Genomic DNA, 24,054 nt, shown 5'->3' on the forward strand with positions numbered 1-24,054 from the left:
AAAAAACCTTGCAAATTCACTGAAAAAACCATAGGTTTCACACAAGTTATAGTTAGCTGTACATTTCACTCGTAAAAAACCAATGAAATTCCCCCGTTATAGTTAGTGCAGGCAACTATAACTCACGCGACCGCAATCCTCTGCTGATGACATATGTGTCTTTATGAAAAAATAATATTTGTAATATATGTATAGCTAAAATTTAATGGAAGAAGACATGGGCAAATAAGTGTCTAAATACAGTATTAGCATCAGCAGAAGATTGCGGTCGCGTGAGTTATAGTTGCCTGCACTAACTATAACGGGGGAATTTCATTGGTTTTTTACGAGTGAAATGTACAGCTAACTATAACTTGTGTGAAACCTATGGTTTTTTCAGTGAATTTATATATATATATATTAATATCCAAACATCCAAAGTTGCTGATTATCCCGCCAATTACGACAGCGAGCTCTTGGCAGGATAGCAAACCCCTTCAGTATTCCCAATATTCACCTCTTCCCATACGCCGATTCCATGCAGAAAGAGACGAGCAGCAGCTCAATTCCTTAAGTGTGATTGTTTTATTCTTGACAGTGACCCGTGAGCAAAAAGCAGTCTGCTCCAAAACGCGTCGGGCATTTTCGCTGTCAAAAATAAAGCAATCACGCCTAAGGAAAAGGGGGTAAAAAAATATGTTTTTCCTTAGTTGAAGCTGCAGCCCAAAGCTCTGGACAGAATTACAACAAATTTGGCAGAAAGGAAGATTTGGTTACGCAGATCATGCTTTCAGGTATTTGTTGTGAATCTGTTTGGTAGTTGTTGAGATATTTAAGAAAACCAGTTAGTGATATCTGTGTCCGAGGGAAGTCCGTGAATAATAACAAGCTCATGCAGGGAAATGCAGAGGTCTGATTGGCTGCCAACACTTCAACCAGGAAGTGTTGGCAGCAATCTTGGGACTCGGCTTCTGCCTAGTCCCACATAAAAATATTAAAAAAATTAAAAGGGGGGCAGGGTAAGAATACCCTAATCCCATAAAGATGGCCCTGGGGTCCCACAAGGACCCTGACAAGCCAAATAATCATTTTAAAAAAACCCAAAATACTACGAAATCATAATATTTGAGGATTCGCTGAAAAAGTAAAAAAGAAAAAAAAAGCATGGGCTCTCTCCCTTGTTTTTAATTATCCCCGGGGTGTGCCAGGTCCCAGGGGCATCACTTAAAAATAGGAGGGGGGCACACGGTCCCCCCTCTTAGGACTTATCAATGCCCCAAGGACTGCCAGCTCCCTGAGACACTGCTTATAATGTATGCGGGTGGACCCACTGGGCCCCCCACACCTCAGGGACCATCACCTCCCTGGGGCAAAAGTAATAAAAAATGCGGGGGCCTGCACTGCCCTCCTGCAGCCCTGGGGTCCACTACCTCCCTGGGTACTGCTTATAATGTATTTGGGTGGACCCGCTGAGCCTGCCCCCACCCCAGGGACCCCCACCACCTTCCCAGGGCTGAAATGTCTAAAATGAATGCCGGGTGCCCGCACCACCCCCCACCACCTCCCAGGGGCTAAGTTCTAGAGAAGGCCATGCGGCCTCCCTCATGGAGACATTTACGGCCCTGGGGACCACTACCCCCCAGGGACAGCTCCCGTTGCCTTCTGTAGTGCCCACCCTTGGGAGGTAGCTGTTTGCTTTTGCTTGGTGGGAACTGACAGCTCCCACCAAGCAAAAGCAAACAGAACTTCGCTTTATGCAAGCTGGAACTGTCAAAAAGTTTTCATCTGTTTTTCTTCATGCAAATATATGTGCAGGTAAACAGGTGAAAACATTTCTCCTGCAAGCAGGAAGCTGCTATTTCAAGCAGCTCCCTGCTTGTGGGAGAAATGCCAGTGACCGTGGTGTCATTGAGGCTCTCCACATGGTCCCCAACAGTGCTCACTGGGTGCCCTGGGTGGGCTAAAGGGCATCCAAAAACACAAAAAAAGGCCAAATAAATGTAATTAACGAGCAGATAGAGGTAAAATAAAGGTACAAAATGAGCAGGAAGAGGCAGAATAAGGGTCAGCAATGGGCAGAAATAGGCAAAATAAAGGTCAGAAATGAGCCGAAAGAGACAATATAGAGTTCAGAAACCAGCAGCAAGAGGCAAAATAAAGGTCAGAACCGAACAGAAAGAGGAAAAATAAAAGTCAGGAGCGAGGAGAAAGAGGCAGAATAAAGGTCAGAAATAAGAAGAAAGAGGCAGAGTTACAGGCAGAAGTGTGCAGGAAGAGGCATATTCAAGGTCGGAAACGAGAAGAAACAGGTATAATAAAGGTCAGAAATGAGCAGAAAGAGGTAGAGTAAAGGTCAGAAGGGAGCAGGAACAGGCAAAATAAAGGTCAGAGCAGAAAGAGGCTAAATAAAGATCAGGAGCAAGAAGCCAGATGTCATAAACAAGCAGGAAGAGGCATAATGAAGGTCAGGAGAGAGTAAGAAGGGCCAAAATAACAGGCAAAATGAGCAGAAAAGGCAAACTAAAGGGGAGAATCAAAGAGAGAAGAGGCAGAGAAACAATCAAAAAATGAGCAAAGGACGCAGAAAAACTGAGGGCAACAGAGGGTAGCAGACTGCAGGCAAGGTGGACAGGAGGGCCATCACTGGGGGGAGCTGGCACAAGGACCTACTCCTGTGTGCCCCCTCCTTTTAACCATTCACCCACTGACAGACCCACTCATACACTCAAACACCCATTTACAGACCCACTCACACACCCACTTACAGACCCACTCAGAGACTCATGCACCCACAGACCGATACACTCAGACTCTCACAGATCCATTCAAGTTCTCATGCACCCACACACAGACACGCCGAGAGACACACACACCCACTTACACACTCATGCACGCACTCACAGACCCACTCAGAGATTCGCACCACTCACAGACCCACTCAGAAACTCATGCACCCACTCACAGATTCACTTGGACCCTCATGCACCGACTCACAGAGCAACTCAGAGACCAGCTCAGACATTTAGCCACCCACTCACAGACCTACTCAGACACTCATGTTTGCATTCACATACCCACTCAGAGACTCATGCACCCACTCACAAATCCACTGAGAGACTCATGCACCCACTAAGACACCCACTCAGATACTCACACACCAACTCACAGACTCACTCAAATACTCATGCACTGACTCACAGACTCATACAGCCACTACCAACAACAAAACCTCTCACACACCTAGTCACAGACTTATAAAGCAACTCACTCACCCTCTCCCTGACCTATACAGCTACTCATGCACACACACGGTCAAAGGTTACAGATTACAGTTAAGAAATAAAGCAAAAAGCCTTCAAAATTCACATAAAAACCCAAAGATTACAGAGACATTATAGTTAGGAAATAGAATAAAAAAACGTTGGAAATTCACAGAACAAAACAAAGGTTACAGGGAAATTATAGTTAGGAAAAAAATTTAAAAATACCTTAGAAATTCACTGAAAAAGCAAAGGTCACAGGGATGTTAGAGTTAGGCTCAAATTTCACTCATACAAAACTAGAGAAATTCAGCAGCTATAGTTACCTCAGCTAACTATACACACACATATGTATATATATATATATTTATATATATATATATATATATTTATACTTATCTATACATAGAAGTGTGTGTATATATATATCTCAAGGGCACGGAGGTGCTCGAAACACGTCGTAACGTCTTTGTTTGAAAAATAAAAACCTGTTTGCCACTTATTCTTGGAGTCCGGATCTCTCTCGTCGCCGGAAGGAAGTTGGGAGATCGAAAGCTGTTCATCTATTACCTACTGGCGGTCGCCAGTAGGTAGTTATAGTTAGGACCACGTTTCCATAGGAAATACGCAACATTCTATTTTGAATAACTTTGGCGCTGGTCGACGAATCCTCGCGAATGTTTCAAAATAGGTGGGGCGCTACGCTCCGCTCCTTCCCTGAAAGTCTCGGGGGGATTCGTCAAGCGGGGGCTGAGATAAAAGGGGGGTCCCAAAACGCGTTTTTCCCATGCATTTTTCCATAGGACCTTTAGACACAGCTACAGCCCGAACGGCTGAACAGAATTACTTGAAATTTGGCAGAGAGGTAGTCCTCAGGTCAAGGAAGTGCCTTTTGTAGATTTGGTGTAAATCTGTTCAGTAGATTCTGAGAAAATAGCCTTTAAATCAATATATATATCTGAGCCAGCGTACGGTGCGCTTACGGTGCGCTTACCGTACGCGTACGGTGGCGTGCGCGATTTTGATTGGCTGTTAGATCTTAGTAAACATTCGAATCGGTCGAAACCAGGAAGCGGCGGCCGCCATTTTCTCTCTCGCTCTCTGAGTTGGGCAGCAAAAACGATGCCAAAAAATGTCTAAAGAGGCAGTTTCTTGAGATCCTAACCACCCAGCATTGATATAGGGGTCCCCAAACAACCCCCAAGCCCAAATAAAAAAATATTTTTTTTTTCGGAAAATCGCCGATTACGCTTACCGTACGCGTACGGTAAAAAATTTATAAAAAAAAAAATTATCCACACCCTCCCCACCCCGTGTTCAAATGGTGCCCGAAGTGCACCATTTGTGCATGGCTTATTACTGGTAAGAAATAAACAAAGAATAAATTTCACAAAGATGCGCATAATATGTCCCCCATGTGCGCACGGTGCGCGAAGCGCATCGTGCGTACATGGCCCATCCCGCATAACGTGGGCACGCGGTGCGCGCAGCGCACCGCGTGACCACTGTGCGTGCACGGCACTAACTGCGTAAAGTGGGCGCGCGGTGCGCGAAGCGCACCGCGTGCTCACTGTGCACGCACGGTGCGCAAAGCGCACCGTGCGCGCACGGAACGAACTGCGTTAACTGGGCGCGCACGCCACGAATGGCGTAAAGTAACTTAGCATTTAAAAAACCGTACAAATTCACTGAAAAAACCATAGGTTTCACACACGTTATAGTTAGGAATTAGCATTTAAAAAACCTTGCAAATTCACTGAAAAAACCATAGGTTTCACACATGTTATAGGTAGCTGTACATTTCACTCGTAAAAAACCAATGAAATTCCCCCGTTATAGTTGGTGCAGGCAACTATAACTCACGCGACCGCAATCTTCTGCTGATGACATATGTGTCTTTATGAAAAAAAAATATTTGTAATATATGTATAGCTAAAATTTAATGGAAGAAGACATGGGCAAATAAGTGTCTAAATACAGTATTAGCATCAGCAGAGGATTGCGGTCGCGTGAGTTATAGTTGCCTGCACTAACTATAACGGGGGAATTTCATTGGTTTTTTACGAGTGAAATGTACAGCTAACTATAACATGTGTGAAACCTATGGTTTTTTCAGTGAATATATATATATATATATATATGCCATCTAGGAGGGGGGCAGTATTAAAACTGCCATTGATGATGCGGAAATGATAATAGCCCTGAGCTATGCACCTAAAAACAAAGTGGCAACCAAAATTATTCCCTGAATAATAATGCAATATCTATATAGTCTAGATACCACATCACTCGTAAAATGGCATTAATCGTCTCTACATGCGGATACATGAAGTAAAAGAATAATATGTCATTGTATATTATGTTCTGGAAAGATTAATGATGTGAATCGGTACCTGTGATTTTGTACACATTAGTGAAGTCATTGCCTGAAAAGCAATGATAACGTTTCACCAAGCACCCTGGAGTGTGGATGTATAATTCAAAGTTCAAATATTACCGCAAGGAATTAAAACAAAGATGGTGCCACAGTTTGGTCTGCACGCTAGGTACCTACACTTTAAAAGGTACTTTCATCAGTAACAATCGTCCGTGATCACGCAGAGCCAACATGACGCTAAGATACTGAAGCACTCATTCACCTTGAATCCAATAGGCTACAGAACAGTTTTACTGAAACAAACTGAACCCATGAAACACTATGTCTTTCCACTGAATTCATGGCATAAGTTTGTTCGCTTGATATTTTTCAGGTTTCATAACTTTGGGAAAGATGTTATTGTACACATGAAAAGCTAAACGCTTAGGGATTCATAGAATACTACTTGACGTAATATTTTATCATGCATGCGCTTGTTCCCTGTAATTTTGCCACTGACCGTCTTTCTCTTTGGAGATCTATTATAGTTCTTGATCTATTGTCAACTTCTCACACACTCAGGAATAATAGTTTTGAACATAACTGCAAAGCCAAAAGGTTCAAGTGAAAACACGATATTCACCAGCACTTTTCATTGCTATACTAACATCTAATTTTACCGTGCTTTAGTAATTTCTGCCAACCCCTAATTATAGTTGTTATGATCTGGCATTTCAGAAAAAATAACGCTGTAGATTTGGAACATACTGCAGTTCTCAAAGCGTGCAAAAGAGTTATCAAGGCACCACAGCAAATCACATTCACATTTCAGCACAGATAAAATAAATTAGATTTACCCTCTGCGTCAGTCATTTCTGGAGACACTTGAGGAGGAACGGCTGTTAATGTCGGTGGTGTGGTGTCCAGAACTGTAGTACTCTCTGCCCACTCTTCAGACAAAGGTAAGGCAGATGCTTCTATCTGAAGCTTAGCCTCTTCAGGGCCATCAGGATGCTGTGTTAGTTCAATTTCTGGAATGCTAGTGCTAATAACAATGTCCGGCACAGAGGTTTCCCCTGAAACATCCAGGATAGTGAAGTCGGAACTTCCAGAAACATCTCCACTCACTACTGTGCTCGCTTCAGTTGCCCCGGATGATTCTCCACTGATAAAAGGAATGCCTGATGACTCCCCACTAATTGCAGTCACTCCAGAAATGTCTCCACTGATTTCTCCAGATGCAGAAAGTCCAGCACTTGTTTCAAAAATGTAGGGGAATGTTAATCCGCCCATCTCCTGTGAAACTGTGGGTTTTGTTACTATCTCTGTTAACTCTGAAGAAATTAATGTAACTTCTAAGACCCCAGATGTTTCTCCACTGAGATCAGAGATGGCAGAGAGTTCGCCGCTGATGTCAACAAGTCCAGAAGGTTCTTCACTTATATCAGCAATGCCAGAGGATAGTCCACTAAAGTCTATTTTTCCTGATGATTCACCACTAATTTCTGAAACACCAGAAGTTTCCCCAGAACGTTCGCCTGAAAAAAATCCACTCAGTTCTATAACTCCAGATGGTCCTTCTCCTGCTTCTTGTTCAACAGGTGATTGTGTCTGCATTTCCACCAATGTGGAATCTATAATTGAGACAGTCGGAAAACCAGATGCCAGCCCACTGCCATCATATGCCCCAGATGGTAATCCACTGAAGTATTCAATTCCAGATGATTCCCCACTAAACGGGCCTTCTCCACTGGTAATCCCACTGGCCCCTATGTGCCCACTAGTGAATCCAGATATTTCGTCAAATCCAGAAATAAAACCACTGATATCGGTAAGACCAGAATATTGTCCACTGACACCAGAGATGTCTCCATCTCCAGAAATGATACCACTAAATTCCACAGACCCTTTCCCTTCCTCCTCTCTAATAGTAGGTGGTGTCAGTTCTACCAAACCACCATCAATAAAAGTAATGCCAGAAGATTCACCATTTTCATAATGGATACCGGAAATCATTCCACTTATGTCTGCATCCCCACTGAAAAGTTCTCCACTTATAGCGGATGATTCTCCACTAATATCCATGATGCCAGATTGTTCTCCACTTATTTCCAGTATACCTGATAGTTCCCCACTACTATCAATCATCCCAGAAAGATCTCCACTAACATCAATCACTCCTGACAGGTCTCCACTGATGTCACTTACTCCAGATGCTTCTCCACTAACGTCTTGGATGCCAGATGGTTCCCCACTGATATCAAATGGTGCAGATGAATCACCACTGATAAATATCCCAGATTGATCACCACTGATTTCAAACTGCCCAGAAACTTCACCACTGGTTTCAATTAATCCAGATTGTTCTCCACTGATCTCAAATCCTGAGGGTAACCCACTGATGTCCAAGTCACCAGATGGTAAGCCTGAGACAGCCCCAGCACCACTGACCTCAGTTATGCCTTGTCCTTCTGATTCTGTTCCAGGACCTTGTGTTACACCTTCTACCCAAGGAGTATCTATATGGATAATAGTTGGAAAACCTGAGGGGAGTCCACTAAGATCATCAACGCCAGATGGGAGTCCACTTACTAACTCGACACCCGATAGCTCTCCACTAATTTCTGATATTCCAGAAGGCATTCCGCTGACTTCAGGGGCACCACTGATTTCTAAGTCCCCTGAAGGTAGACCACTTAGGTCAGAAATCCCTGATATGTCTCCAGATATAATTTCCTCACCAGAGGGCAGCCCACTTACTTCAGGGATGCCAGATGAAATCCCACTAATGTCTATTTCTCCAGATGGCAGTCCACTTTCCACTTGCTCTCCAGAGGGTAGGCCACTGACATCAATGTCACCAGAAGGTAGGCCACTAACCTCAACCTCTCCAGAAGGTAAGCCACTGACTTCTGGTTCTCCAGATGGTAGGCCACTGACTTCCTCTCCGGAGATTCCAGATGGCATTCCACTTTGGCCAACCCCTGATGGTTCACCACTAATTTCTGCTCCAGAGATATCTCCACTGATGATAGGTTCCCCACTTGGAAGTCCAGATGCCTCTCCAGAAGGTTCTCCACTGACTGATGTTTCTCCAGATGGCTCCCCTGAAGGTACCCCGCTGGTCGACACAGATGACTCACCGCTGACAGGTTCAGGTATGGTGACAGGAGGAGCAGCCGAAGGAGTTGCTTTGAAGAAATAAAAGATTCACACATTACACAGGAGCGTATATTAATGCATACATTTGTTTAATCTATACCAAAGATATTTAAAGTTATTCACTAACTTACAGTTATGCATTACATATTGGTTGCCTGAAAAACTACTTAATAGTGGTTAGTGCACTTAAAGGTTGTGTCTTATGCCATCACGTTTTCAGAATGGGAGTTAATGGGGCTCCTTTAAATTATATATTTTGTATTTGAAGGGGTGACCTTCACTCGTGAGCTAGGGGGCAACCCCAAAACGCGTAGAGTATTGTCAAAACCTTGGTGAAATAAAGAGACCACTTTTGCAACAATTTGAGTCCATGGCATGCTGTTTCTGCAACGTTGGAACTAAGCATTGACTTGTTTATTGGGGGTTTCGCCGTCCCGCTGTGGAACGGCTCTGCTGTGGAATATATATATATATATTGCACACGAACACCCTCATACAACTCATGGTGAAGGATCGAGAACACTCTGGATCAGCGTATTCAATTGTTTTTAATACGGCAACGAACAACGCATTTTGACCAAATCGAGGTCTTGATCACATGACCTCAGGTCCAAATTTGTGCTTTTTTATCCATGTCATAGCCGACTGGACGACAGTTATCATAATGAAAAGACTCTCTGTTGGAAAACACACGTTGAAGGCAAATAAAATATAATCTAAATGCATCGTTTGGCTCCCAATTTCTGAAACATTTTGTCATTTAGTATTTACACCATTCTAAATGTGACATTGTAATCCACATTATATGAGAACCTTCTTCAAAACAAAAATAGAAAACATACTTTCCAGCATGAATCTTCACAGCTCTACATAGTCATTAACTATTTAAAATTAATAGAAACAGGTTGATATCTGTCAATGCCTATGATTTTACAAGTAGCCTATTACAAAAATACATTATAGACTAATAAGGCATTTTTAAATTACACCGTTAGGTATATATATATATATATATGTATATATATATATATATATATATATATGTGTCTTCACATGTTTTTCCCAGATACGAGGCTGCACTCCATTGCAGGTAGAAAACAATCCTTTATTTTCCAAAGGCAGACAGATTCTCATCCCTTCTTTCTGTCCCCCAGCCTGATGCGTTTCAGGGAATGCTTCCCCTTTCTTCAGAGGCCAAATTGAGCAGCTTAAGAAATACGTGACCGGCAGAGTCTCATTCGGGCTCACTGGAGAGCTGTTTGAATTGGTCCGTGAAAAAGGAACATGAGCACTTAAACCCATTGGAGGGTAAACCCACTGGAGGGTGATAAATGAATGAATTTACTGCAGGTCCCAGCATGCACCTCAAAAGGGGATAATTAACGTGCACACCGGAAGCAGCACACCGGAGGCAAACACTTGTTAAATTCTGTGCATGGGACAGTGCAGTGCACGCATTACAGTCTCAGTTTACCACCCTTCACAGAAGGGTGGTAAACCATTCGCAAAAGGGACCCTTTACCCTTTGTGAATGTATGAGAAAATATTTTTTAGAGGAGGTAGTGGTTCCACGGACCACTGACTACCCTTACAAAATGAAACAAAAATGTTTCATTTCTCTTTTTTTAAATGCATCCCGTGATAGCCATTTGCATAGAAACGTAAATATTCAGGCAAATGCTACGTTTTCTCAAAGCTCAATGTGTATCACACTAGGGTTATAGTGGCACTACCTTTAGCATCAAGACATTTTACGTCTATTTGAACTGATTCAATACAAAACAACAGGATGTGGTGCAGCTGTTCTTCCATACATTTGTATAACATTGTATTATAAGCATCTGAAGAAGAACAACATGTGAGATAGCCCAGGCTGACCAGAAACCATAGTTTTTCCCTGGTGCTCTTAGATTCACGCAACGCCCTGATGCCTTTGGGTTTTTGGCATTATGCAAAGATTTGATAAATTTTGCTTTTGATCTGCCTATAATTAGGAACAATTGATTAGGGATAGCTTAATAATTGTATACATATTTGATCAGAAAGAATTCTACTGGAGCAATGACTACTTACAGGGAAAGTCAAAGTGAGTTAGTTAACAAACACCACCACGTTGCTTGATGCACTTTGGAATGTTTCATATTGTAAGGTTTTAAGTTGTAATGTTTTCCACGTCACACTGACAGTTAATTTATTAACACAAATTCGTTTTATTTTGATGCAAGTAGTACTAAAGCCCAGAAACTCTCTAAATAAAAACAACCGTTGACCTCATTGGTACATTGACTGATACTTATGATGACTCTGTGGTAAGATTCAGGGTGCTCCAATGAACCTACCAGTCAGCATTGACACATCAGTGGGAAGGGTGGTGAAATCAGTGATCCAAAGATCTGTCTGATTCTCAACTTGAGTGGCAAGCTCCATATCCACAGTTGTCTCTTCCCCAGAAGGTATGTCAGTCACCACAAGCTCTTCGTCAATCCATGGGGTCACAACTTCCTCTTCCTCCGATGGTATGGCTATGAAACGAAACAAAGGATAGCATAATGGTAGAATGTTAGTTGTTAAGGTACACGTCTTAATATTATCTTAAACCCATTATATCGTATCAGTCAGATGCTAATTAGTACATCAGGTAGGGAGATGAATGAATGAATGAAAAGACATTTATAGAGCGCATGACTACCCAGGAGTGTCCCAGCGCTAAGAACCAACATGGGAGGGGGCGGAAGCTAAGGATATAGGTGAGCCTTGAGTTGTATACGAAAGTTCTGATGATTGGGAATCATGTGAAGGTGGGGTGGGAGGGAGTTCCAGAGTTTGGCGGCATTGTAGAAGAAAAGCCGTACCCCGCTTCTGGCCTTCTTTATTCTGGGGACCTCGGCTAGTCGCAATTCATCACACCGAAGTTTCCTGCTTGCTTTATAGTGGTGTATCAAGGCTGAGTTAATGGAGGGGCCTCTCCCTTGCATTGTTTTATGAGCAATACACAAGGCCTTGAATCTAATGCGTTCTTGCACTGGGAGCCAGTAGAGGGAGCGTATAGCCGGTTTTGCTGATTGTCTATTAGGTAGTCCTGTCAGAAGTCTGGCTGCGCTGTTTTGGACTAGCTGGAATTTAGAAATAACTGAAGAGGGAGAGCCCAGGTACAGTGTGTTCCCGTAGTCTAGCCTAGAAAGTATGAGGGATTGAATCAGAACCTTTTTTGCTAGAGGGGGGAGGAGTGGGAGGATTTTGCGGGCCATTTTCAGCAGGCCGAAGCAGGTCGCTGCTGTCATCCTGGCCTGTGTCCGGAAGTTCAGGTCTTGGTCCAGCCAAATGCCCAGGCTCTTGATCTCGGTCTTAGGGGCTGGGGGCAGACCCATGCCTGTTGGCCACATCAAGCTAGGGTCAAAGCTGAGGGGATTGACCAGCAACATTATCTCCGTTTTTCCCTTGAAATGCACTGGAAGCCAATCTCAGTACAAACATTGTCACCCACAATGGGTTATCACATGGCTAGGAGAAGGATGTAGGGGCAGGGTGTTCATGAAAAGCAGAGAACATTTCAGTAGAAAGCGCACATAACAGGCCATAATTGGGTCAAGCTTTGCACCTTATGCCACATTGTGTCAGGACCATTGTCACATCATATTGACGGGTAAAAATGAGAATCTGCGTGCATGGGCCCCCATCTCCACAGACGGATGTGAACCTACTCAAATCCAATATAACCAAAATGAAAGAATAAATCAAGAAGGTGCAATTCTTTGAAAGCATTACAAACATGTTCACTCTGTTCCTTAGTACATTGAGTGATAAGATATAAAAGTCCTAAGTACAGGAAATGCTATGAGGGCTAAAACATTACACAGTTTGTTTCTATACGTTATGAGATAAACGGTTACAATATTGCAGAAACATTCTGGTACTGAACGGGTACTGAGGCATTATGCTTTACACAATTTACTGCTGCATTCTTCCGAAGTGCTCCAAAATTGAGCAACATATGCATCTTGAGGAAATGTCTTGACTTGCATAATTACATTGACAGTAAAGGGTTGAATCGAAGCGCAAGTCAAAGAAATGTATATCTAGTGAACAAATACGCTGGTCATAAGGCAATGAGGCTTTATTATTTTGACCTTTAAATCAAGGGGTGGCTGCAATTTGAAGTAGCACATTAATGCAAAATATATTTCTACGTGGTGCACAATGCAATGGGAAACCAAATTGACAGGGAGAGATTTTTTGTTTTTTTCAGAGTATTATATAGCGCAAACTTGACCCAGAGCTTTTTTTCATGAGCACCAGTTGCATTACATAAGGACACAATCATTTTTGTTAGACGTGGGAAGATTAAGGGGCATATCATCAAGCACGGCGTTAACAACTGCCGCTAAAGAGGCGATAATGGGCTTGATAATATGCCGCAGAGAAATCCAATAGAAGCCCATGTTGACACCAGAACATGGGCTTCTATGGGAATTCTCAAGGGCATATTATCAAGCCCATTATCGCCGCTTTAGCGGCAGTTTTCTGTGGCTAAAGCGGCAATAATTTTAACGCCGTTTCTTGATAATATGCCCACAAGTGATTTGCCCAGAATCATAGGATGTTGAGTGTCATTGCCGAGACTCGAACCGAGTTTTCCAGATTTGAGGTCGACCGCCCTAGTTGTTAGGCCACATCCTCTCCCTAATATTACATATTATCTCCCCCATATTACAGTCAAAAATACATCTGGATTTTAATAATGCTGGTTTGATTTGATATGACCACATTATGGAAAACATATTAAACTATGCACCTTTGAAGATGAGAAGAAAATCTTAGTATGAAGTGCAGCAACACCATGGCACCAATGGTATTACAATTTAATGCACGGTGCACTACAATTATTCTGAAACACCTGCAAGCTATTTGTGGGCAGAATTATCATAATGCATCCCTTCTAGAAACATCCACCCCTTACAAACACCTGTTACAGTTCTCATTAGGTGGAACCTTTTCCTTTTTGAATCAATTAGAAGCTTTTAGGGAAAGCACATCAGAACTACTCTGAGTTACCACTGGTTAGACAATATCTTTGGGTGCATTATGCAAATGCATACTTATGTCAGTTTATTGTGAACATTACTCCTAAGGTGGTGCATGGTAACTTAGTCCAGCAGTATCGTAGTCCTGTTAGCATACCATATGTAGATCAGTGGTTCCCAAGCTTAATGTAACTAAAGCGTTGTGTGGTAGTGCTTTGCCATTTACAGACAGCATATTTTCCGTTGAAATGGGCACTAAATTTGTATAAACATACAGTTTTACTTAATAAAACTATATAAAACACAAATGAAAATGAGTGTAGATCAAGTGGGTTTCTGTGAATATTTATCATTTGTGCTTGTGTGTGTCTTGATGTGTTTTGATCCTATTAAAATCTCTGTTTCCAACACTCTTCAGAATTGAGAAACAAAGTGTTTTATTTTTGCTTTCCTAACTGTTGGATGTATACGGTTCATTTACATTTTGTTGTGTCTTGCTAAAAACATCATCTTACATTGTCACATAAATCACTTTAAAAACTCCTCTCACTTTGCAGTCGGAGAAAGAAAAGTAAGCACCAACCCCCATATTAAAATAATAAAATAGCCTGACATTTGACCTCTGTCTTTCAATCGAATGTGCGAATGTGACAACTTTAATACAGAATTTGAATGCATCTTTTTTTCTCTGGCTTTTGCGACCCCCCCAAAAAATCGGCTGGCTACCCACAGTCTGGGAAACACTGATATAGATGATTTACAGACTCATTTTTACTCACACACTGAATGTCTTACTCTCTCATTCACTCATTCTTGATTCTATTTCAGGACCGGAGGCGAGGATTATGCTATCCTTTCTTCACTTTATTGATAGCAGCCATTCAAAGTCAAAACAAACTACCATTCTCATGAACCATAGGGAATAAACATTACAATCATAGAGTGTCCACAGATAGGGTGTCCTCTTCAATGCACCAATCAGGAGTCCCCAGGGTATTGACAGTCCTCTGTTTGTGACTACCTTTCCTTTTTCTTCGCTGCTTGCAGCCAAGATAAGTCACCTTTTGCTTACTGTTTGCTTACTGATTGTGGTATAATCTTCTGTTTGCTTAGATGTGCGCTCATTACCTGGGTAAGCTGTTGTAGTGCGCCTGTTCAGTGCGCGAATTACTACGGTTTCCGTTTCCTTCACGGAGTGGTTGAGTAGAGTGCGCACGCCAATTCAACCGGCACGCTCTCCTCGTTGTTTTCGTTGTTTTACCTGTGGCTTTTCTGTGTTTGGTTTCGAGCGATCCGCCGCTACTTGGCGCTTCGCTTTAGCCGTGGGAGTCTCTAGCAACTCCCTAGCGGCTGTGGTTGGTGCGAGCTTGCGGTGGCTTCAAGACACCACTAGAGGGCACCTAACAAAATCCTCTGACGCGGCGGGCGTGCTTGGGATTCCGATCATTCCTGAAGCGTCGGAAACCCAGCGCTGCACCGCCGCTCGCGAGCCTTGTCTATTGTCTGCCTCACACTCCCCTGACAAGGGTCTGTACCTTGCCATTTGGCATTTCTTGAATGTTTAACGCCCCGTGAACGCCCGGTGGCTCGGGTCTGTACCTGCCATTAGGCAGCACTGCAGTGAGTATTTCTTCTTGGGGGTCAGTATATTTAGGCCAACAACGCTTTGTTCTATACAGAGTCAGTAACGCAGTTTTACTGCAAGGACCCTTTTTAGGCAGACTGCCCATAATAATACATTCTGCACCAGGGCTGTTTGGGTCCTAGGCTTCAAGCCTTTTCACTGCGAGCACTGCCCGCCCATATTTTGGCTGCTACCCAGCCACCCTTAGTAAGGATAGCCTCCTTTGCAAGTTTATTGGCCACTTGTTTCCCTTATACTAAGGAAACCTCGCACGACAACGCCGTCTATGAGGAGCAGTGGGAAGAGGATCCCCTGGGGGCTCTTCCCTAAGGAGACGATTTTTATGAGGCTGTTGATGAATCCATCCATAAAGCGGTGGAATTGGCCATGACTCCTTTGGAGGAGTGGTTATCACGTAAAATTGACCAAGCCTGTGAAAAACTGTCCAGGGCTGCGCAATCCTCAGCCTCAGGCTTTGCTCCCAATGACCCTGCCTCAGATGCTCATTCCCCTCTGCCTAAACAGGCTAGGGATGCGGGGGCGAGTTCCGACGCTTTTGCTCACCTTAAGCAGGCTTTCCTATCTAGTTGTGCTCCCCCTGCAATCCCCGCTTCTATACCTCCACCAATACCTTCTACCTCCTCGGGCGGGGATCCAGATGACCAAGGGGACGTGGATGCCTCTCCTGAGCAGTCCCGTCCGTGGCTCCCTTCCAAGCCTCCTGCGGCTGACACAAACTTGTGTGCTGACATGCTGGATCCAGATGATGTTTTACACCCGCGCTCCTTTGACTGGGCCCCCTCTGAGAAAGTCACCCAGTATGTGGCCAGCAGGATTCGCCGTCCGCTGGAACCTGCTACTCGGAATTGCATTAGGGCAGAGTGTCTCCGCCCTTCTTTAGAGGAGAAGGTAGCTGCTACTCCAGAAACTGACCCCAGAATGGCTACCTTCCTGCAAAATGTGTTAAGGACCCTAAAAAGGGTCTAGACAGGTCCTGGCGAGCCTGTCAAGATAAATTGTTGGATATCTTGGGGCCAATTTCCAAAATTTTGGATATGGCAGAGGAAGCCATGGTTTCGGGCTCGTTAATCTCTCCGGAGCATCTCTCCTCATGGGCCCAACGAGTGGTGGTGTTCCTTGGAAACGCCAACTGCGCACTTTCCACAGAAAGACGCAGGTCTCTTCTTATTAAAGTCGATCCCAAACGCGGGGACCTGGCGGACACTGAGGCAGGTCCTGTAGCTCAGGGTGGCCTTTTTGGCGAGCCCTTCATCAAGGAGCCAGGGAGGTTCATTGACACCTTCACCTCCCTAGATAGGGCTCAAATTTCCATCAGGAAAGTGTTTCGCCCTCTGGTTCTCAGGGGGGCCGGACGAGGTAGGGGCCGCTCATCCGGCCGTCCAATCCAGACCAGAGGACAAGGCTCCAACCAGGGACAATATCAAGATCAAGCCCACTTTGGAAACTTCTACCCCACCAGGGGCAGACGAGGCAAGAACAGAGGCGGCAGAGGAGGAGGCGGCTCCATTTCTTCCGGTGAGTGTTCTCCCTCCTTCCCTTCTAAAAGTGGGGGGCCGTCTGGTGCATTTTTTTCCCAATGTGGACTTCTATCACAGGGGACGCCTGGGTCCTACAGGCAGTAAGGGGTTTTCATATCGAGTTTCAAGGAACCCCAGTGCAGGTAGTGCCTCCCAGACCACTTTGTTTTTCAGAAGTAGACGCGAGTTCGATCGACCAGGAGGTCCATGCCCTTCTGTCCAAAGGTGCAATAGAAGAAACCATGTTGCATCCAAGAGGTTTTCTCAGCAACCTCTTTTTTGTAGACAAAGTGGAAGGAGATCAACGCCCGGTTATCAACTTGCGAGAGTTCAACGAGTGGCTGGTTTACCGCCACTTCAAGTTGGAGGGGATCCATCTCCTTCGAGACATCCTGCGTCCTGGAGACTGGTTGGCGCGCCTTGATCTCAAGGTCGCTTATTTAGCGGTGCCCGTCTTGCCTCCTCATCGCAGGTTCCCTCAGTTTCAGTGGCGCAGCAAAACCTACGAGTTCACCACCCTTCCTTTCGGTCTGTCCTCCGCTCCTTGGTGTTTTACCAAGGTCTTGAGGCAGGCAGTGGAGCGCCTGCAAGCGTCAGGCTTGAGACTCATTGTCTATTTAGACGACATTCTGCTGATGGCGCAGGATCCGAACACCCTGTCTCGACACCTGCAAACCGCTGTAGATCTTCTCCAGAATTTGGGGTTTGTGATAAACGAACACAAATCTACTCTGGTGCCCTCACAAAGGGTGGTTTTCCTCGGTTTTCTGATAGACTCGGTGGAGTTCACTCTCAGCCTTCCTGTGCGCAAACTGCCGAAGATTCGCCACAAACTTCGGAGAGCTTTAACGCTGGCTCGGATCTCCCTCCGACAATTGGCTTGGATTGTTGGGCTTCTGTCTGCCTCCGTTCAGGCCATCTTTCCCGGACCGCTCCATTACAGAGCTTTACAACGCCTCAAAGCGGAACATGTCCGCAAAGGTCGCCCATATTCATTCAAGGTGGACCTGACAACAGAAACCAAGGAGGAACTTCGATGGTGGCTCTCCCACATGGAAGCCTGGAATGGGCGGGCCATCTTCTGTTCCGTGCCCGATATCGTTATCGAGTCCGATGTGAGCAGATCCGGATGGGGCGCTCGGTGTGGCGACTTCACCACGGGGGTGTCTGGTCTCCTTCGGAACAGCAATTGCACATCAACTGTCGGGAGCTTTTGGCGGGTTCATTCGCCATCAAGTGTTGGACCAGAGAGTCGGTTCGTTCCTGCGTCCTTCTCAAAATGTACAATATCTCCGCAGTCCGGTATATAAAACATCTTGGGGGCACTCGCGAGCGAGCGCTTTCGGACCTGGCGGCAAACCTCTGGCAGTATTGCCTGGATCGTCAGATCTCAGTCACGGCAGAATATCTGCTCGGCCAGGACAACTAGGTGGCGGACTTTCACTCACGCCACTTTCACGATCTGAGTCTCTGGAAGCTACATCCAGGGGTGTTTGCAGATCTTCAGAGTCTTTGGGGTCCCTTCTCGATCAACCTCTTCACCTCCCGCCTGGATTACCAACTTCCCCGGTTTTACAGTTGGAGGCCGGACCCTCTAGAGGAACAGACGGACGCTTTCCTTCAGGACTGGAGGACCGAAGTGGGCTACGCCTTTCCCCCGTTTGCAATGATAACCCGGGTTTCGGCCCAGGTTCGCCGATAGAGAGCATCCACTGTTCTAATCTTGCCGATTTGGAGGTCTCAAGTCTGGTTTCGGGTTCTACTGGAACTTTCCTGGGATTTTCCGATCCCACTTCCCCAGTTTCCTGCTCTTCTTCTGAGTCCGGACGGACATCCTCACCCATTGATTGAACAGGGCTCCCTGACTCTAATGGTGTGGCGGATTACAGGGGACGATGGACGTCCCGGGCCTTTCGGGAGCGGCTGAGACTTTCCTCTCCAAGGCCTGGGCAGACAGCACTCTCAAGCGTTATCGCTCCACATGGAGACGGTGGTGTCGTTGGTGTCTGCGACGGAATTTCAATCCCATGACAGCGGATGTGACCGCCATCTTGAATTTTTTGGCCTCCCTAGCAGAGGATGGTCTCGCGTATAGGACCATCAACACCTTCAGGTCCGCCATTTCTGCTGGTCACGCTTTAGTTGATGGTACGCCTGTCGGGGAGCATCCCTTGGTTTGTCGACTCCTCAGGGGTATACGCCTGTCACTTCCCCCGGAACCTCGGTATTCCCAGTTATGGGATGTTAACAGAGTGTTGAACCTCTTTCAGTCTTGGCAACCGAATAGGTTCCTGTCCAGGAAAGAGCTTTCGGCTAAGATGGCAATGCTTCTGTGCCTGATTTCTTGCAGATGGGTCTCTGATGTCAGAGCTTTGGATGTGCCCGGTAGGATCTTTTCTCCCACTGGTGTCACGTTCACCATTCGTAGGTGCACCAAGTGTAGGATGACTACTGTCTCCTACCCTACTGTCTCCTACCCTGCTTTCCCTGACTCTCCCAAGCTCTGTGTAGTGGCCTGTCTCAAGGCCTACGAGGAGATGACAGAGGAGTTGAGACCCCCGGGGAACTCCAGTTGCTCATTGCGCTTAAGAAGCCTCATAAGGCGGTTTCTTCTCCCACGATTGAAGGTTGGGTTAGTTGGATTATGCAGTAAGCAGGTATAGATTTGCGAGCTTTTGGTGCTCATTCTACAAGAGGAGCTATGGTCTCCAAGGCCTTTACCCTGGGAGCTCGTCTGGAAGACATCCTCAATGCAGCGGATTGGTCTTCAGACTCAACCTTTAAGCGGTTTTATTTCAAACTGGTTATTGACATGGCTCATTTAGTTGTGAGCAAGCTTTAAACGAGCATAATCCTCGCCTCCGGTCCTGACATAGAATGAAAAATTTCCTAGCTAACATAACAGAAAGTTTCAATTCTATTAAGGACTCGGAGGCGAGGATTATCCCACCCAGGGTACAACTTGGTTGTCTTCCCTCCCTCGTATTGGGGTAAGTAAAATGTTTACATGACATTCTGGTATCCTGATCTTGTATATGCTTTGTTGCTTTTTTTCCTTATGGCTAAACCTTAGCCACTACTGTCGCTTACGCCTTCTTTTAATTTTCCAGGGGATTCGAGTAAACAAGACTCCTGATGTGAATTTGTTGGCTGACTGAGCGACGAAAGAGGAAGGGTAGTCACAAACAGAGGACTGTCAATACCCTGGGAACTCCTGATTGGTGCATTGAAGAGGACACTCTATCTGTGGACACTCTATGATTTTAATGTTTATTCCCTATGGTTCATGAGAATGGTAGTTTGTTTTGACTTTGAATGGCTGCTATCAATAAAGTGAAGAAAGGATAGCATAATCCTCACCTCCGAGTCCTTAATAGAATTGAAACTTTCCGTTACGTTAGCTAGGAAATTTTTCATTATGCTGAAGATAATTTCCTCCTTGCTATAAAATCCACCCTTTCTAGTGTTCAAGGGTTTATTTATTTTTGTCATACCCAACCAGACATGCATTTAGCCTCTACTCAAACAAGACATATTTTACCTTAACAGTGGAATACTAATTGAAATCTGGCTTTTGAATCTAATCAATAACAAGCTTCTCTGCTTTGCTCTGGTACACTGAAGATCTCACTAAGCTGACCTCTTTGCCACTAAATGCAAGTACTCACCCTGTCATTTGTGTCTTTAATGGGCAAAGGTAAGTTTCTCACTAGGAAATTCCCTATTTGTAAATTGGTCGGGACTTTTCATTTACTGCCTGAGGTTCACAGAAATCCGATTCTAGCAAATCAAATGTACAGTTATTTAACGGGAAAAATATCTGAATCGTTTCTCAAAAATCTTGTCATCTGTGTCAGATGTGAATAAATACTCATACCCACCCTTCCACCCACATTTGTATTGAACATTCAAGTTTGGTTGCTCAACATTTAAGTATTTAATCCTCCGACTGGAAAGATTGAAAGGCTCAGAGAAAGTAATTTAAATAACTATGGTGTTTTGTTTACAATTGTTCGTTACAGGTCAACATCTACTAAGTTGCCCTAATAACAATCAACACTTTGTGAAGTACTCTAAAACTAAGTTTTTAAGTTTACCTCTACGAGTTTCTTATCCACATTTTTTAATATCTTGAATATGCCCGAGAGTTTTTGTCAATTCCAGCAAACACAACTAACTTTGATGTTCCTGTGCTTCCTTCATTTCAAAGGCCACTTCAGATTCTTACCATGACCCGGAGATAATCATGCCAGCCTTCTCCATTATTGCTCACTCCACCAAGGGTAAATCAGTTCTCTGTGACCTGGATGTGACATTAGCTCTAACATTGGATTCTGACTATGCACGGAAGCTCAGCTTTATTTGTAAGGCCCTTATGGAGCAAGTGCATGAAGCAGGTAGATTCCCCTTGTCCCATGTGTTCATGTATCATGTCTCGTTTCACTAAATGTCATAATAATGCAGACATTTCCGATGAATGTATTTGCACACTTCACAAGGTTTAAGCAGTACCTCTGTCTTATTACTGAGATCTTGAATGTTAGCTTAGAATGACTAAATCAATGTGATTGAAAATGATGGCATGGGGTTGGCCTGTAGGGTGTTCCACACAAGGAAGGACTTGGATCTTGCTGCCATCTATCGTACCTAGTAATGGCAGTCTTGTGTATGGATCGTGGGCACTTCAAAATGACCATACGCATTGAGTGTGCGAGTCTGTGTCGTGCTGTATTTGAATGTAGGAAATTGTTCATAATATAGGGCCTAAAAGATCCAATACAGCCTTCCTTTCTTGTGTTTGTATTTCCCTATCTCTCTAATTCTCTCTCTGCTCCATTGAATGCAAGAAATGGTTAATGTGTCCAGGGCGCCCTTAATATGTATATACGTTAAGGGCAGCCAACAGTTCCGCTGGTGGCCATTTTTTTTGTTTGCCCTTGATGGGTGACGATCTTTTCCTGGTCCTAGGTATGGGTGGAGTTTGCCAGTGCTTGATCTTTTCTGGGCACTAACACACTCCTGAATGAGGCATCCCGGTGTTTTCTTCAGGGATGCCTCATTAATATGTGTGTGACATCACTGGTGGCATAACCCAGAAATTGGATGGGCCTGTGAGGGATTACATAGCTCCTTCCAGGTTCATTCAAGGATTGAGCGGGTGGGCGGGGCAATGGGAGGGGCTAAGACCAGCTATTACTTCCTCACGAGCTTGAGACACCTTTTGTTGGTGGGAGGGAAGGAAGAATAAGAGTTGGTGGGAAGAGCAGCCCGAATCTTTCCACCAATGTTGTGTTCAGCCTGTTCTGCTGGCTAGCCAATCAGAGCATTGGCATTCTGCCACCCAGCAACAGAAAACGTAGGGTGTGCAGATGTTCAAAACATAAGGTTGTGTTTCCATACAGCCCAGAGGAGATATCAGTAACCCAAAGAGTTGCTTGCAGCTGCTGTCCAAGTTTTCAAAACGCGCCATAACCAGTTTTTGCCTGTGGATAATCTGCACCCTTAAAAAATTATACATTGGGTACTCCCAAACTCAGGTGACCAGGAGGAACACAACATTTGGGGTTAAGCCTTGAAAGGGGTATGTTTCTGTACAAGGAAGACTGAAGGGAATTACCGTGTTTTAGGACAAAAAGTTAAACAATCTGACATATTTCATGTGATCTCACTGACAAACCACGGTGATAGAGATCCAGCACCCAGCAATAGAAACTTCAGGATGAGAAGCTGTAAAAAATATTTGATTGTGGTATGTGTCAGACCAGGGGTGATATCTGTGACCGAAGTTGAGGTAACCTAAACCAGTATTTCACTGGCAGCTTTCAAAATCATATACACCCAGTGTATTAATGGGAGAACCCTGAATCCATAGCAAAAAAAACATGCATGTCAGGTACCCGCATGCTCAGGAGACCCTGGAGAACCTTGGCAGTGACTTATTTAAGTGCGAGGGCGGACTGGTTTGGACTACCATGTTTTGGGGAAAATGTAAAAAATTTCACAAAAGTCATATTCAGTGTAATTGCACAACCAGCCAGTCAGGGTGAGTGAGGTGTGGCGCTCAGCTATAGAAACCATAGGATGCATAATTGTTAAAATATTTGGTTGTGACCTGTTTCCATACGGTCTAGTGATGATGTCTCTGACCAAAAGACAGGTATCCTAAGCTGGAATTTTGCTAGCAACTGCTTTCCCAAAGTCACGAATTCACTACATCTAGTTTATAGCCAGTGGGCACCTTTAACCAATAGAAAACCCACACATGCTGGTTACCCTACTCGAGAAACCCAGAGGAATGAAGAACAAAGTTGGGTGTCAAGTCTTGGCAAGGGATCTATGTGAGTGCAAGGGAGACTGGAGAGAACTACGATGTTTTGGGAAAAGAATTACTGAAAATCTGAGAAAGGTCCTGTTTTGAGTGCTCTACTGAATCAATAGATTCTGTAGGTCATATGGAATTAGTAAATATATTGTTTTTATACTTTCGTATAGTTATACAATTGATTGTGCAAATCAACACATATTTGGTATTGCCGAACTCCAGACTTTCAGGATGACATTTACTTGTTTAGTGTTCTGGAATCTGGTGCTCATAGAAGACTGGACGCATGCCGGTTCACTTTATCTACAGGCTTATCAGGGCTTTGTGATCAGTTGGTCTCCGTGACATTTCACGGTTGGCATCGACAGTACGTTTGTTTGGCTGTACTCAGGTGTACACTGTTTTCTACGAGATTTAAATATAACAGGTCTGGGATATACATTCTCACCAGGTGGTTACAGGACATGGTGTTCGCCAAATTTTATTCTGTGATGGACCTCTACATTACATTGTGAACACCTGCAGGTACGGTCATCTTTTGTTGGGGCCATAAGCCATAGACTACCTCAACGTTCGATCTTTACGCTGATTGCTTTTATCTGCAGGTACAGGTACTCGTTGTTGGAACGGTGGGCCACAGACTTATTTACTATTATTGGAGACTTTAACCTAATGCAATTTGTGTGATCCGACATATATTGTGAATGAACGCATGACTGTTTTTTCGAATTCGACATATGATTACATACACTCAGAATCTTCACTTACCACATTTACTACGGGTACGCTTTG

At 44.4% G+C, this 24,054-nt stretch overlaps 1 protein-coding gene across 2 annotated transcripts in view; it reads right to left on the reverse strand.

Moving 5' to 3' along the window:
• ACAN (aggrecan) overlaps window positions 1-24,054 on the reverse strand; it is a 228,571-nt gene that overhangs the window by 57,188 nt on the left and 147,329 nt on the right. For both annotated transcript variants that reach the window (XM_085644462.1, XM_085644463.1), the window contains exons 11-12: window positions 11,097-11,279; window positions 6,453-8,786 (exon numbers count right to left, since the gene is read on the reverse strand). In XM_085644462.1, coding sequence (XP_085500588.1) covers window positions 6,453-8,786; window positions 11,097-11,279 — 2,517 coding nt within the window. The remainder of the gene's footprint in view (window positions 1-6,452; window positions 8,787-11,096; window positions 11,280-24,054) is intronic.

Source organism: Triturus cristatus, chromosome 3_1 (assembly GCF_964204655.1).
Source record: "Triturus cristatus chromosome 3_1, aTriCri1.1, whole genome shotgun sequence".
In the NCBI taxonomy this organism is placed as follows: domain Eukaryota; kingdom Metazoa; phylum Chordata; class Amphibia; order Caudata; family Salamandridae; genus Triturus; species Triturus cristatus.